This window comes from Peromyscus leucopus, chromosome 17 (genome assembly GCF_004664715.2).
Source record: "Peromyscus leucopus breed LL Stock chromosome 17, UCI_PerLeu_2.1, whole genome shotgun sequence".
Lineage (NCBI taxonomy): Eukaryota > Metazoa > Chordata > Mammalia > Rodentia > Cricetidae > Peromyscus > Peromyscus leucopus.
Window position 1 is genome coordinate 15,896,449 of NC_051077.1, and position 13,640 is coordinate 15,910,088.

Consider the following 13,640-nt stretch of genomic DNA (forward strand, 5'->3'; position numbering starts at 1 on the left):
ACACACACACTTCCCTTTTATCTAACACTCCTACTCTGTCTTTTTCTTGACTACAAAACGCTGAAAGCTAAAGATCATATTGAATCATTTCCAGAATCTGCCAGAGCATTTATCATAATACTATGACAGGTATTTATTCAACATCCATTAGCTGACATTAACTGAGTAATTGATTCTTACATGTCTTTTCTAGATGACATAGCATCCTCAGTGAAAGGAAAAAAAGAACCCCAACCTTTTGGACAATAACTTTCCTATGATGAGGGCTAAGACAACACAAAGGATTAAAGGTCACTGTTTTTCATGGGGACTTTTGCAATAAGGACAGAAATGTCATCCCTGATGAAATTGGAGTGTTTTGAAAAGATTTTGCCGAGATGTTCCTATTTTGAAGATAGTATCACTGTCTACCAGTCTTCCCAGCAGATGACCACAAAGTGGAATCCTGGAAAGAGCACTGGACAAGGGAAGAGGAACTTTCAATCATATATGACTATTTACAGGAAACACACATTTGTAGTCAGCTGGCTGTCAAATAGCACAAATAGCAGGATTATGACATATACCTTTGACTAAAAATAATTTTTAACCAAGACAAGGAGAAGCCTGGCTCAGGAATGTTAACAGTAGTCTCTAGTTTCTTTAATATTTTCTGGCCTTCCTCTGCCTGCCCCCACGCCTTCACTCCCATTCACCTACCCCACTCACCCCTCCACACTAACAGAAACAACAAACCCTGCTTGAATACTTGGAGGGATTCTGGTTCCTCTTACTGAAAAACTTTGATTTGAACATTGAAATTTCCTCAAGTTTTGGGGATGATGTTTCTAGAAGTTGCTGGATCTTACTATATTCCCTTTGCTGAGGCTCAGGCAGTATAGAACTAAAAGGGACAGTGGGAAATTAGACAGACCTAGAGGCCAGGCTTCAATAGACTCAGGCTAGTTGGTGTGGCCATGTATTTCCATGTCAGTTAACAGTTTCTGGAAGGAATCATAAGTCTTTATGACCTCTACTCTTGTTAAAAAGGCAAAACCCACAAGTTGGGCTGTGGCTACCCTAGCCCTGGGCTGGTACCCCAGGATTCCTCCTCCTTCAAACAAAATATAATCTGTAGCCAAAAGAGCAATAGCATTGCTCCCATTTTACTAAGGGATGCTGCTCTTTTGTATTTTCTATTAAACAACATTAGACTTTTATACTGCAACTGGAATCATAAAGATCCCAATGTTAGACCAGGTGTATTTCAGAGGTGGACAAACCTACAAAGGCTAGATAGTAAATAGTCCTGTCTTTGCGGATCTCCGATGGCCTCTCTGAAGTGAGTGCACTCTACCATGGTACTACAGAAGCAACAAGAGACAATGTTCATGTGAATGATGGCTGGTTCTCGAAAACTTGATGGAGTAAAGCTAGAATTTGATTATCACGTCCTTTCCACTTTTCTCACATTACTACTCTGGTCGTGTTTTCCCCCTTGATACATTTATAAAAGAAACAACTATTCTCAGCTTGTGACAGACAGGGAAAGGGCCAGATTTGTTCGCGGTGTAGCCATTGTGCTGTCTCTGACCAGTGCTCTTATGACTTAACTAGATGGCTAAAGCTGAAAGCCAATCCGAAGAAACTAACTTCCTACTTTGTGTTTCCTTTGAAAAAAGAATCTAGATGTCCAAGGTTGCTGAGCCCCATCTGACTGCAGAACTCTAAGACATTTATTTTTTTCACATGTTTACGGATCTTTGGCACTATAAGAGAAAAGCTATAATAACTAAATAGTGAAATAATAGTTTTTAGGTGGCAAATCTTGATCCCAATCAGTTTTAAATATATCAAGGAGCCCACAGTGGGCAGGAGTTCTGGATACACAGCCCAGGAAAATCAAGCAGACTAGACAACGAGTCCTGGGAAGCCCTGTTAATGTTCTGGTCTATGGAGTAGACATCCAGGGCTAAAGAAACTGAATGTCTAAAGGAGGCAAAAAACGAAACTCTCAATTGGCACAGATCTCTAAACATACTGTAGCGAGTGGCATGTGTTTCCTGAAGTAACTTTGAGACTCCTTCTTTGAATTTACACAAACACATTCAGTATAACATATAAATTCCAAGTTTCTGATTATTTTAGTAGATATAGGATCATACCAGTCTTAATCATATGATCTGCCTTGCCATTAACAGGAATGTGACTCAACTGTGTTTACCTGTCAATAAGTAGAAAAAAAAACTGTAAAAAAAAAAAACTAAACTAAACTCTTATTCCAGCAGGATGTTCCTAAAAGACAGTGGTGTCATTTTATGGGGTACATATATGCATTTGCAATGTGATTTTTTTTAAGTGGTAAGCCATATATACAACTGGCTCTCTCCATACCACAGTTTTGAAATTATTCAGAACCTAATATATCAGTCTTATCCTTCTTTACAGTAACTCTGATGCATTTGGATACCAGCTGGTAAAAACACATTTAGCGAAACATTACTAGTAAAAAATGGAATTCAGGCCGGGCGGTGGTGGCACACACTTTTAATCCCAGCACTCAGGAGGCAGAGCCAGGCGGATCTCTGAGTTTGAGGCCAGCCTGGGCTACCAAGTGAGTTCCAGAAAAGGCTCAAAGCTACATAGGGAAGCCTTGTCTCAAAAAAATAAATAAATAAATAAATAAATAATGGAATTCATGTTAAATTTAAGCAGTTTCCAAAGTTAGACAATGGTTCCTCCTCCATGTCTGTCTCTTTCTCTGTCTCCCTCTCTTTCTTCTTTCTCTCATCATGTTCTCTCTCTCTCTTTCTCTTTCTCTCTCTCCCTCCCTCCCTCATTCTGTCCCATTCTCTAGCTGAAATGAATAAGCCTAAATATTACCCCAAACTAAAAGTTCTCAATATTCAGAAGTATAGCTGAAAAAAAAAAAAAACAATGTATTTTCTTTCTCTATAGAAAAATTTAGAGAGGTGGGCTTTTGTTATGCTCATTATAGAGACTGCAGGTTGCTAATCTATGTACTAAACTTCACAGAACCTTGTGTTGTAGCTTTTTTCAAATTCTCACCAACTGAAGTAATTTAGATAACTAAGATTATTTTGGGTGGTACCTCATGATAATTTGGCGTCTACCATGCAGATGTCATCGACCACACAGACAGAAGGACTAACACCTGAATGTTGAGGTTGACTTGAGAATCTTTTAGGTTTCAGGTCAAGTCATTTTCCCAGAGCTCCAGACTCAAGTGGCTTGTTTTTCTTTGGGATGGTCACTGAATAAGTAAAGACAAACTGTAGGATGCTGGAAAGTAAGGGTCACACTAGGGTGATGAATCACATTTATCTATGTAAGCTCATGAGGTAGTGATGGTTTATTAATTTCAATTTAATTATGTTTTGTTGAGCACTTCAGTTTTCAATACAACCCAGTTCCTTTTGGTTTCTCTTCTGTGATTAATTTCACCTTTTAGACCTCCTCATGACCTGGCTATACTTATAATCTGGGGCTTTCTGTAGAAGTCAGGGCAGAGATACCCTTACCAGTATCACATGTTAGGCATGGGTCAACTGATAAAGCCATATGTGATGGTTGTCAACCATATTCTTGGTTGTCGATTTGATTATGTCTGGAATGAACTACAATCCAGAAATGGAGAGCACACCTGTGATCCCAGTCTTGAGGCCGGAAGGCACACCTTTAATCTGGGCCGTACCTCCTTCTGGAAGCCTAGATAAGGACAAGGGAAGAAGGAGGAGGTGTGCTCGTTCTTCACCTGCTTGCCTCACCTTGTCAGCACATCCATTCCTTCACTGGCATTGGAGCCTACTTCTTCAGGATACAGAAGACCAGCATGGACACCCAGCCTTGTGGGACTAGGTTTTTGGACTTTCCATTCACAACTAGCCATTGTTGAACTGCAGTCTCTAAGTCATTCCAATAAATTCCCATATATGATAAATCCTATATATATATTATATATTAATAAAATTATATACATATATATATGAGAGAGATCTATTCCATAAGTTCTGTGACTCTAGAGAACCCTAACTAATACATATTTAAAGATGTAACCCTTAATTTTCAAAATAATTTTCTACTCTTCAAACTTCTGTGTTAGATGGAGAATGGAACTTAGATTAGGTTCCAAGATTTTGGAAATAGTTATTGAGACTTCTTTTTTATCTGAGGTTTGTAAGTTGAGGGCAGAGAAGAGTTCGGGAGGCTATGATAAAATTCCACCACTTAGCGCCATCATAATTAGTGAAACTCACAGTTAATTCTACAATATCACAGTTAAATCTACAAAAGAGAACCAGACTAGAGACAGGGCAGTGAAAGCGGGCAGGTTTTCTTGAGCAATCCCCCACAGTATTCAAATGCAAATGTCTTAGGGAACCATTTACCTTTGTATACATTCTCCATTATCCATCCAAGGCTAAGATATGCACAGCCCAGGAGGAAGAGAAGGCTGGTTTGTGAGGCCATCTTAGCCCTTAGGGAATGTACTAAAGAGCTACCAAGGGCACACTGTACTTCCTGGAACTCTTTTCCCTCCCCCTAACCTACAGACAACAAAACTTTCCTTTCACTTGTTTAGAGCTGGGCTACAGAGGGCCAATATACCCCCTCCCTCAAAAAGGTGTCAGCTATTCTTATGATAAATGTGCCAATGACTTTTATTTTAACATACAGCGGGGGTCAACATTTGAGCTGCAGCCAAATATCCTTAGCTCTGGAGACTCTTCTACTATGTACAGGCCATAATTTCATTAAGGATTTGGGCTTCTACCCAACGCTATCAGCCAATTGCATCTGCAATCCCAAAGGCAGCAAGTTTGTTTACATTCTAAAAAAAAAAAATGTATATCTAAATCAACCTTTCTTTGTCATTAAAAAGCTTATTTTTTCAGGAATATCTTCTTTCTAAAGGGTTTATCAGTTAAAAAAAAGTAAAAAGTTGAGCTGTCTATAATAAATTAGAAAACATTGTTTCTAGAATAGTGCATAATCCTACTGTACAGTATGGAGTAGGGAATTGAAACACAGTCCTAATGAAACAATATTAGTATCTCTGCTATCATCTTAATTGTCTCATTTAATGAAAGCCTCTTATGTGACCCAAAGCAACCCTCCACTCAGTTCTTTAAATGCAAATAGAAGAGAAAAGCCATTTGTACTGAATAACAGTAATTGGCTACATCATAACCATTTGCTCTCCTCATCAAGCCTCCATCTCCAAACTTCAAGCTAGCTGGGAACTCAACAGACAGCAAATTCACTGTCAAGGGAAAGCAAGTGAGGGTCTCATCTACTACTACTGCTGAGTGAGCAGGAGGCAATCCCTGTAAGAACCCTACGGCTTCAAGACAAGGAGATGGCCAGAGAACACAGAATGGAAGGATGGGGACAGCCGAAGCCACGCTCACATCCACCATGCTAGTTTCAACACCCCAGCCCTTCCCAGAGCCCCTTTCTGTCTGTTCTGTCATCTGCTCCTGGAAAGAAAGCCAGAAGGGACCTTCACTCTTCCGATAATGTATGGAAGCCCCTGGGCCTAGAAGTCTCTGTGAGCTGCCAAGTGAGAACACAGCTAGCTACCGTCTGTTTTCAAAGCTCCAGTTTTATCCCTCCTGGGATACACATGAGGATTTCTGGCTTTTGGAAATGAAACAATGACAAAGACCACCAAACTTGAAATCTGGACTTTGTTCTGAACTTGTATATATCCGGATGTGGGGGTGGGGATAGGGTGGGGTGGGGGATTCCAATTCAAGTCAATTTTCTCCTTTAATCACCTGGAGACATTTTTGAGAACCCTGAGGGCAAAGTATGACTCCGGTTTACTCCAAGAGAAAAGTATGCAGTGTATCTGCTCCCCAGTGAGGGAAGGGTAAAATACTTAGACCTCTCACTTTGCAAACTCCTTGGTATGAGCTTCAACAAGGCCTCACATATCACTGAAAGGAAGCGTGCTCTCAGGGGCACTTTGATAAATAAGGTGAAATCACTATGATTTCACTTTCTCATATCATAAAGACATCATCTCCAGACATATGGACATTGTTCGAGTTTTCAGGACCGTTTTCAATGGTGCTTGTGAAGGGCCATCATTCAGGCCGTCTGAGAGACTCTGCTATGTCCATCTTTTCAGAAAAGGACCATGTTTAAAGGGAGAAGCTGATTTCATTAAAGATCAGCATGTACTTACCAGTGCCTGAGGGAGGAATAAATCCAAATCCAAAACAAACAAACAAAAAAACCCCCAAAGCTGGCACCTTCTCTTCTCATCACCCCTTGGCACTGACAGTGGGGTCACAGGAACATAAAAAGCTTCTTTTCCATATTGCCTTCAGGATGGACACCTGCCACTTACAATCCGAACACAGCTTGTTCATGGCTAAACCTGTCCCAGGGCTGCCTCTTTTCTGCTTCATATCAGCAGGCAGTTTCATGAGTCGTTGACTTCAGCAGAATGAAGACCAAACACCTACCACTCTGCTGTTTTCGGCCCCTCTAGCCTCATGGGCTTTTTTCAGATTTCAGACCCTGAGTAAGTCTACTGGGCTAGAACCAGAAAATCTGATTTAAACTTCATTGTATTTCACCTCCAGGGACCTACATAACGCTATTGCCCTGTGCATTAATTCTCCTAGATGTCATGAAGGTTTTTTATTTTTTTTTATTTGGAAATGGCAGCCTTAAAAGGTAAGGATGTGCTTTCTGGCTTCTAGCCTGCAGAAACAGGAAAGCTCTGTCTGCTGGGATCACAGTAAATTTCCCAGCAGGAATGAGAGGGAGGCTGCTGTTTGCTGTGCATTCTGACTCATCTTTGGAGTATCTCCCTTTCTCTCCCTTCTTCACCTCCAAGGCCTGCTCTGGAACTTTGCTCCCTTGAGAATTCTCCTCAGTGCTTCTGCCCACATGAGTAGGTTGCCTTGTGACTCCCTGGGTCCTCTCCCTCCACCCTCTGGCTATTTCCTTGCTCTGATGCTTCCAATTAAGAGGGTGGACAGAGGGAATGAAAAGATACGACCTCAATGTGAGAAGACTCTGCTTCTCATTAAAGGTCCTGCTGAAAGATGGGAAGGTACGAAAACAAGATGTCACCGTGCCATTTATCAGCCACAAGGCTGGAGGACTTTCATTAGTCCTCAACTTTTACAGCATCACCCATGAACCCCACACCTGAGACACATTTGATCTGTTTGAACTAGATGACTAACAAGAAATACGTTTCTCTGGCGTTGCTGCCAAATTTTCAGAGAAGTCTACTATTAGGGTAGGCCTTGGGAAAGACAGTTAATAAGATGTAATTTTCTTCTACTTTGGCTGTTTCCCCTCTATTCATCCAGCCATAGCACATGCATCTGTTGCCATAGCAACACAGTAAAGCTTTGGTCTCACAAGAGTTTCTCAAATGTGGAAATCATAAGGCCTTATAGACTTTGTAACATCTAGTCACAAGCTTCACATACGAAGGCATACAGGAAAAGACAACTTCGTTTTGTGGCTTGATTTGTGTTTGTTTTTTTTTTTTTTTTTTTTTTTTTTGCTAAGATTCACTTTCAAAAATCCCTTGATCCTTGTTTGTGTCAGTTCTACTGCCGAGGAGGCAGAATGTCAGGGTCAAGATAGTGTCCTGTGGAAGAATTCATATCATTTATACAGGGGTTACTTAGTGAATTTCTTCCAGCCTGACAGCCTTATCTATACATGTTTAAGGGTAATTTAGAAATAAGTATCATAAAAATGCAAAGTAATGTGTCAGTTTAGATGTGGTGGAATACTGCTGGCTGAGGCAGGTATTTTTAAAATATTTATTTGTTTTTATGTGCATGGGTATTTTCCTGTATATGTATCTGTGGATGTGCCTGCCTGGTGCTCATGAAGGAGGGCATTGGATCTCTTAGGAAAGGCATTACAGCCAGTTGTGAGCCACTGTGTCGGTGGTGGAAACTGAACCCAGGTCCTCTGTAAGAATAGCCAAAGCTCTTAATCACTGAGCTATCTCTCCAGTCCCAGAAGCAGTTATTTATTCAGTCCTCAGCGATGTTCTCCACCACCTCCCACTAATCACATGTGGCCAGAGCAACAGATAGTTACTACAGCTGAAATTACAGGCTAAACATGTAACCCTAAACATGTAACCTTGTACATGTAGTATGGGTGCCGAGGAAGAGTCAGCCCTGTTCCCAGCACTCACAACTACAGCTGTCATCTATGGAATTCTTCATTGGGCTCTGCAGCATTTTCTTTCTTTCTTTCTTTTTTTTTTTAAAGATTTATTTATTATATATACAGTATTCTGCCTGCATGTGTCCCTGCAGGCCAGAAGAGGGCACCAGATCTCATTACAAGTAGTTGTGAGCCACCATGTGATTGATGGGAATTGAACTCAGGACCTCTGGAAGAGCAGTCGGTGCTCTTAACCACTGAGCCATCTCTCCAGCCCGTCTGCAGCATTTTCAATGTGATCCACATAGCAGGCTAGTTGTAAGACCCAGATACCCTGTGGCTAGACAACCACACAAAGGCTGTCTCACAGCCTCACCAAGGGCTGAGTCTTAATTTATTCCTTGTCTTTCCTGGCCCTGTTCAGATCTAAGTAGGTGTGTGTGTGTGTGTGTGTGTGTGTGTGTGTGTGTGTGTGTGTGTGTGTGTGTGTATGTGAAAAAGACAAAACCTCATCAGCAGCACTGACATTTACATTTGCCAAAGAGGATTAAAGAACATCTTTAGGACTGACAGAAAAAGTAGAACAAATATTTTCCTCCATTCTCTTGGAAATCCTTTCTTTGGGATTTGATGGCTGTTATCGATACCTGCTCAGTGCTTTGGGAAAGTATAAGGAAGGGGAAAGTCAGGTAAAAGTTTATCATGTGTAGCACGAATTCTAGGTTTTTATTCTTAAGACCGATCAGAATTCTCACTACAATCATGTGATCAAAGTGAGTGGATTCTCTGAGGAGAAAGCTGAATCGCCCCTCTGTGCTCATCTTTCTGTCTTGACTCTGGGACTGATGGGATTCTAAGCCTGTGAAATAGTGCTCTTACCCAATGCTACCTGCATATTGACAATGGTACATTTTTCTGTGTTTCATATTTATAAATTTTATACTATGTTATTCCTCATCATGAGAGAGTTAAATCAGTAATCTGGTATTGCACAATTGGAAAATGGAGGTGGTTTCATTTCACCTCTGTCATACATGCTTCTCTACATGAAAGATGATATACTTCTTTGCATGAAAGATGTACTTGGGGTGGTCTCATTGAGAATGGCCTCAGTAGGCTCACATGTTTGAATGCTGGGTCCCCACTTCATAGAACTGTTTGAGAAGGGTTAGAAAGCATGGCCTTGTTGGGTGGGTGTGGCACTGTTGGAGGAGTGGTGTCACTAGGGGTGGCCTAGCTTTTTCTCTCTGTCTACAACTTCTAGATCGGATGTGAGTTCTTAGCTCCTGCTCCAGCACCATGCTTGCCTACCTGCGGCCATGCTCCATGCCACAATGATCATGGACTATCCCTCTGAAACTATAGTCAAAGGTCAATTAAATGCTTTTCTTTTGAAAGTTGCCTTGGCCATGGTATCTCTTTATAGAGCAATAGAATAGTAGCTAATATAGTACTCTACGTGAAAATATAAAAGGAACTTGTGCATGTCTGCAAAGTGAAACTGAGCTGAGCCTCTGAAACAGATCGATGCCAGGTGGCTGTAAGCACTCCTCTTATTCTGCTTCTCAGATACTAAACACCCAGGTCAGCCCTGGACATGGCAGCATCCTCCACCTTGAAAGAGGCTAGAAGTAGAGCTGAAGGAGAACCCTCAGTTCCTGGTAATGTCTTAATAAGAGCAACAAAGTCCTAAGGAAGCTTTATTCAGTGAGGACGGACTACTGTTAAGTCAGGGCTCTGGGATCGGCAGACTGAGGGGAAATGTAGGGCACTGCCTGCTTTTATAACCACACTCCACTAGAATAGTCAGGCCTGCGCTGGGTGGGCATTTTATTTTCATGTTGCAGAGACGGAAAGTTGAGCAGTTATTGAGTTGTCACCAACAGATCCTACAGGGCCTAACTAGTTCCCACCTGGCCCTTTAGGAAGTGTGCTGACCCTAGTTGAAATCATTCATTTCACAGCTAGGCTTTTTAAGATCAAAGCTGGAGAACAAAGAGGAAGGTGGAAAATGCTGCTGCCGACCTGAATACGTTGTCTGTGTAAGATTTCAAGAGAGAAGTAGATTATACACATCCATGCTACTCTAATTTGGTATTCATCGTGGCAATGTCAAGGTGAACAACTAACATTTGTTGAAAGCGTTCTGGGCACTATGTTGGAAAATTTCCACAAAATAAGTATTTGTATTACTTATGTCAAGGGAGTTTAGGCTGTCCTGGAGATGAGGTATTAAGGGAAAATAAGCAAGTCAACAGCCTCATGACCCTAGACACTAAAAAGGCAGCTAGCTCCAGCTTGGACAATTGATGTTCATTAGTGTCTGAGCATAAGAGATGCTAAATGTAGTCCCGGCTTGATTTGCAATTTCCCTACAGTTTGAGGCCAGAAATACATGACTTTGGAGCCACATACTCTAGGTCTTCTGACTACTGTAAATGGAAAGTCAAACAGAACAGAGCTGGAGCACCCACATGCTCACTCTAAAAATCAGTAGATGTGCAGAGCAGGGAATGGGGACTGTGTGGCAAGAAAAGCGTCTGATTGCTAAATGATAAGTTAAAAATCCTACCTTTCATAATTAGAGTAGAGGCTTAATATACTGTTTATTCTAGACGGTCTGTGACCAGAAAGAAAGACTTGAGGAAGGAAGTAACATGTTTACATAGGCTGAAGTTGGCTGCAGCACCAGGGCGGCTGGGCAAGCTTGAGTCCCTGCTGTGCAAGCATCCTCTCTTTCTCCTCCCCTCCCCTATCCTCTCCTCTCCCCTCCTCTCCCCTCCCTATCCTCTCCTCTCCCCTCCCCTCCCCTATCCTCTCCTCTCCCCTCCCCTCCCCTCCCTTATCCTCTCCTCTCCCCTCCCTCCCCTATCCCCCCCCCCCCCCTCCCTTATCCTCTCCTCTCCGCTCCCCTCCCTTATCCTCCTCTCCTCCCCCTCCCCTCTCCTCCCTCCCCTCTCCTCCCTTCCTTCCTCTCTCTTCTCTCTCCTTCCCTTGCTTCCCCTTCCCCCCCATCTCAGTTCCTCTCCTCCCTTCTTTATTTCCCCCCTATCCCTCAACAAAATTCATTTTCTGGGTCCACTTTTCCTTCTGTGTCCATGTTGATAAGAAATGACCTTGACACAGTTGTGTTCATGAATCACAACCAAGAAATCTCTCCTCTTTCAAACTTGCTAAGTTTGAAACCTCTCTAAGTTATTGTTTTTCCTGCATATTCATATTTTTTCATGTTTCCCTTTTCAGTATAAGCCTTTGCCTTTTCAAAAAGGTATCTATTCTTTGGGGGCCTGCCTATTCTCTGTAAATTCATTTTTCTCTGGGAACAGTGCCTCCTCCTGATTTCTCGTTGGATCCTTCATTTATGGATGCTGGATCCATTCTGAGTCAGGGAGCAAGCAGTATTCCATCTTTTCTTGGCAGACAAATACCCTCCCTTTCAGATTAAAAAAGAGTCAGGCATGGTGTCTGTGAAAATAAGGAGAAAAAGTGAAAAGGAAGAGCAAGCCAAGCAGTAAGAAAATAAGGCTGGTTTTTTTTTTTTTTTTTTTTTTTTTTTTTTTTTTTTCTGAAAAGCAAAACAAAGCAGTAGTAGCGAAGGCAAGGAAAATAAAAACGATTCTGGTGGAACTCACTCTTACCAGCTTATTTTGGGGATGTGCAGGGGATTATGGAGAGGAGAATTTTGATTTGCCAAGGGCCTTATCCCCAGGAGTCATTCCAAACCCAGCACAATCCTGCCTTCCACCACTGGTCAGGTGCTCTGGGAAGCTCAGCCACCATGCCTCTCCTCTGAGTAATGGAGCTTATTTTTTCTTGTCGCTCTAGGCAGACAGCCACTAACCCGTGAGGTAATGAACACTGTCACTTTCTGCAGCACGGCTGTTTGGGTGGTGGTGTGGAGATAACTTTCTGTCCACTTAGTGGGAGATCTAAAACTTGTCCTGAAATGCCCTCTAAATTGTATTCAGACACCTTTTTTTTTTTCAGACCGAGTGTTTCCCCATTATGGGCTAAGTAGTGCCTCCAGTTCTGATGGGGAGGGGACATGCAAGATATTTGTTGCCCTGTGTTTAGGTACCATTGTAAGCCATGTTCTAATCATTCCTCAGGAGGACGCAGTCTATGCTTCTGTTTGAATCACCCCAACAGCAAACCTGGACACAGGGCCAGAACCAACATAGGGCTTTTTGGTAACGTGCCCTGAGGCAGAGTGAGATGGCGGTAGACAGAACATTGATACCATAGCTGGGCTCCATACAAACATGGGCTAGAGAAATCCACTGAGATACCCATCCCACATGGTTGCCCCAGCTCACTTTATTTTTCAGGGTTTGCTACGTCAAAAGCATTTTCAAAAGTTGCCCCCAATTACCTATTGATGCTGTTTTTCTGTGCTAACATCTGCCAGTCCTTGCCTTTGGCATTGGGGGTATCAAACGTAGCACAGATCCTCTGTCTGATGGAATAGGGAATTTTGAAGGCTTTGGGGCCAGTCTGTGCAGGGAAAGTACTGTCCTCTTGTGCGAAGAAAGTGATGGTTTCTCGTTCACTCTGTAAACAAGATAAGTGATGCATGATCAGATCCAAAGGAAAAACACCACCAATAGTTTATTTGTGAAAAAAATCTGTGTTAACACACATACTCAAAATGCATACATAAAACACACTGACAGGTTCCTTAGCTTCCGAAATAGCAAGGACCTTCTTTAGTGGTCCATCAGTCACGTCCTAAAGATTAACAGTAGCCTCTTCCACAGGGATATCATAGGTCACCAGAGCCTAGTATCCCGCCTTGCCTGGTAAAGGCAGAATTAGGTGTTTTTATTTTAGTTTAGTTTTTAAGGTTCTCAGAGATAGATGAGAATTACTATGAAGAAGCGACCTGCTGACAGATTTGGGTTCAGTATGAGGAATGACCCTCTGATAGTCATTGAGACCAAAGATGAATGGGCTGATCAAAGCAGCAGACTGGGAAGCTGTAAGGGGAGACTGTATGTTAATGCTACAAAAGTGTCTTCTATTCCCTAGTCCTAAAGCTGGGTGGCACTGCGATAAATCTTGGTTTTGATTTAAGTCCCCTCAGTGAGATAGATGCTGCCAGAGATAACACTTCGGTGAGCTGTGTGCAGTATGTTGGCTGGAAAGTTTCTACGGGTGCTGTCTGTCCATCTGCTTCTAATGTCCAACTGTCCAGTCAGGATTTGCTACATCAGTGTGTCACAACTGTTAGGTCACCACGTTCAAAAATAAAGTCATAAGGGTATCTGTCTGGTGGCAGCAGTGGCTGATAGGCTCATGTGGACTAATAGAACCTTAAGAATTCCCAAATATCTGGTGGAATGGAGCCCATGATTATTATATGCCATAAAATAAAAGAGATACTGCTGACATAATTAAAGTACCTAATCAGATGGCTTTGATTGAATTATTTTCCTTTTCCCTGTGGGTCTAACCTAACTAGGTAGCCTTCAAAAGGAGAG

At 42.1% G+C, this 13,640-nt stretch overlaps 1 protein-coding gene across 9 annotated transcripts in view; it reads right to left on the reverse strand.

Moving 5' to 3' along the window:
* Unc5d (unc-5 netrin receptor D) overlaps nucleotides 1-13,640 on the reverse strand; it is a 555,548-nt gene that overhangs the window by 10,522 nt on the left and 531,386 nt on the right. For all 9 annotated transcript variants that reach the window (XM_028891808.2, XM_028891807.2, XM_028891806.2 and 6 more), the window contains one exon: nucleotides 12,533-12,711. In XM_028891808.2, coding sequence (XP_028747641.1) covers nucleotides 12,533-12,711 — 179 coding nt within the window. The remainder of the gene's footprint in view (nucleotides 1-12,532; nucleotides 12,712-13,640) is intronic.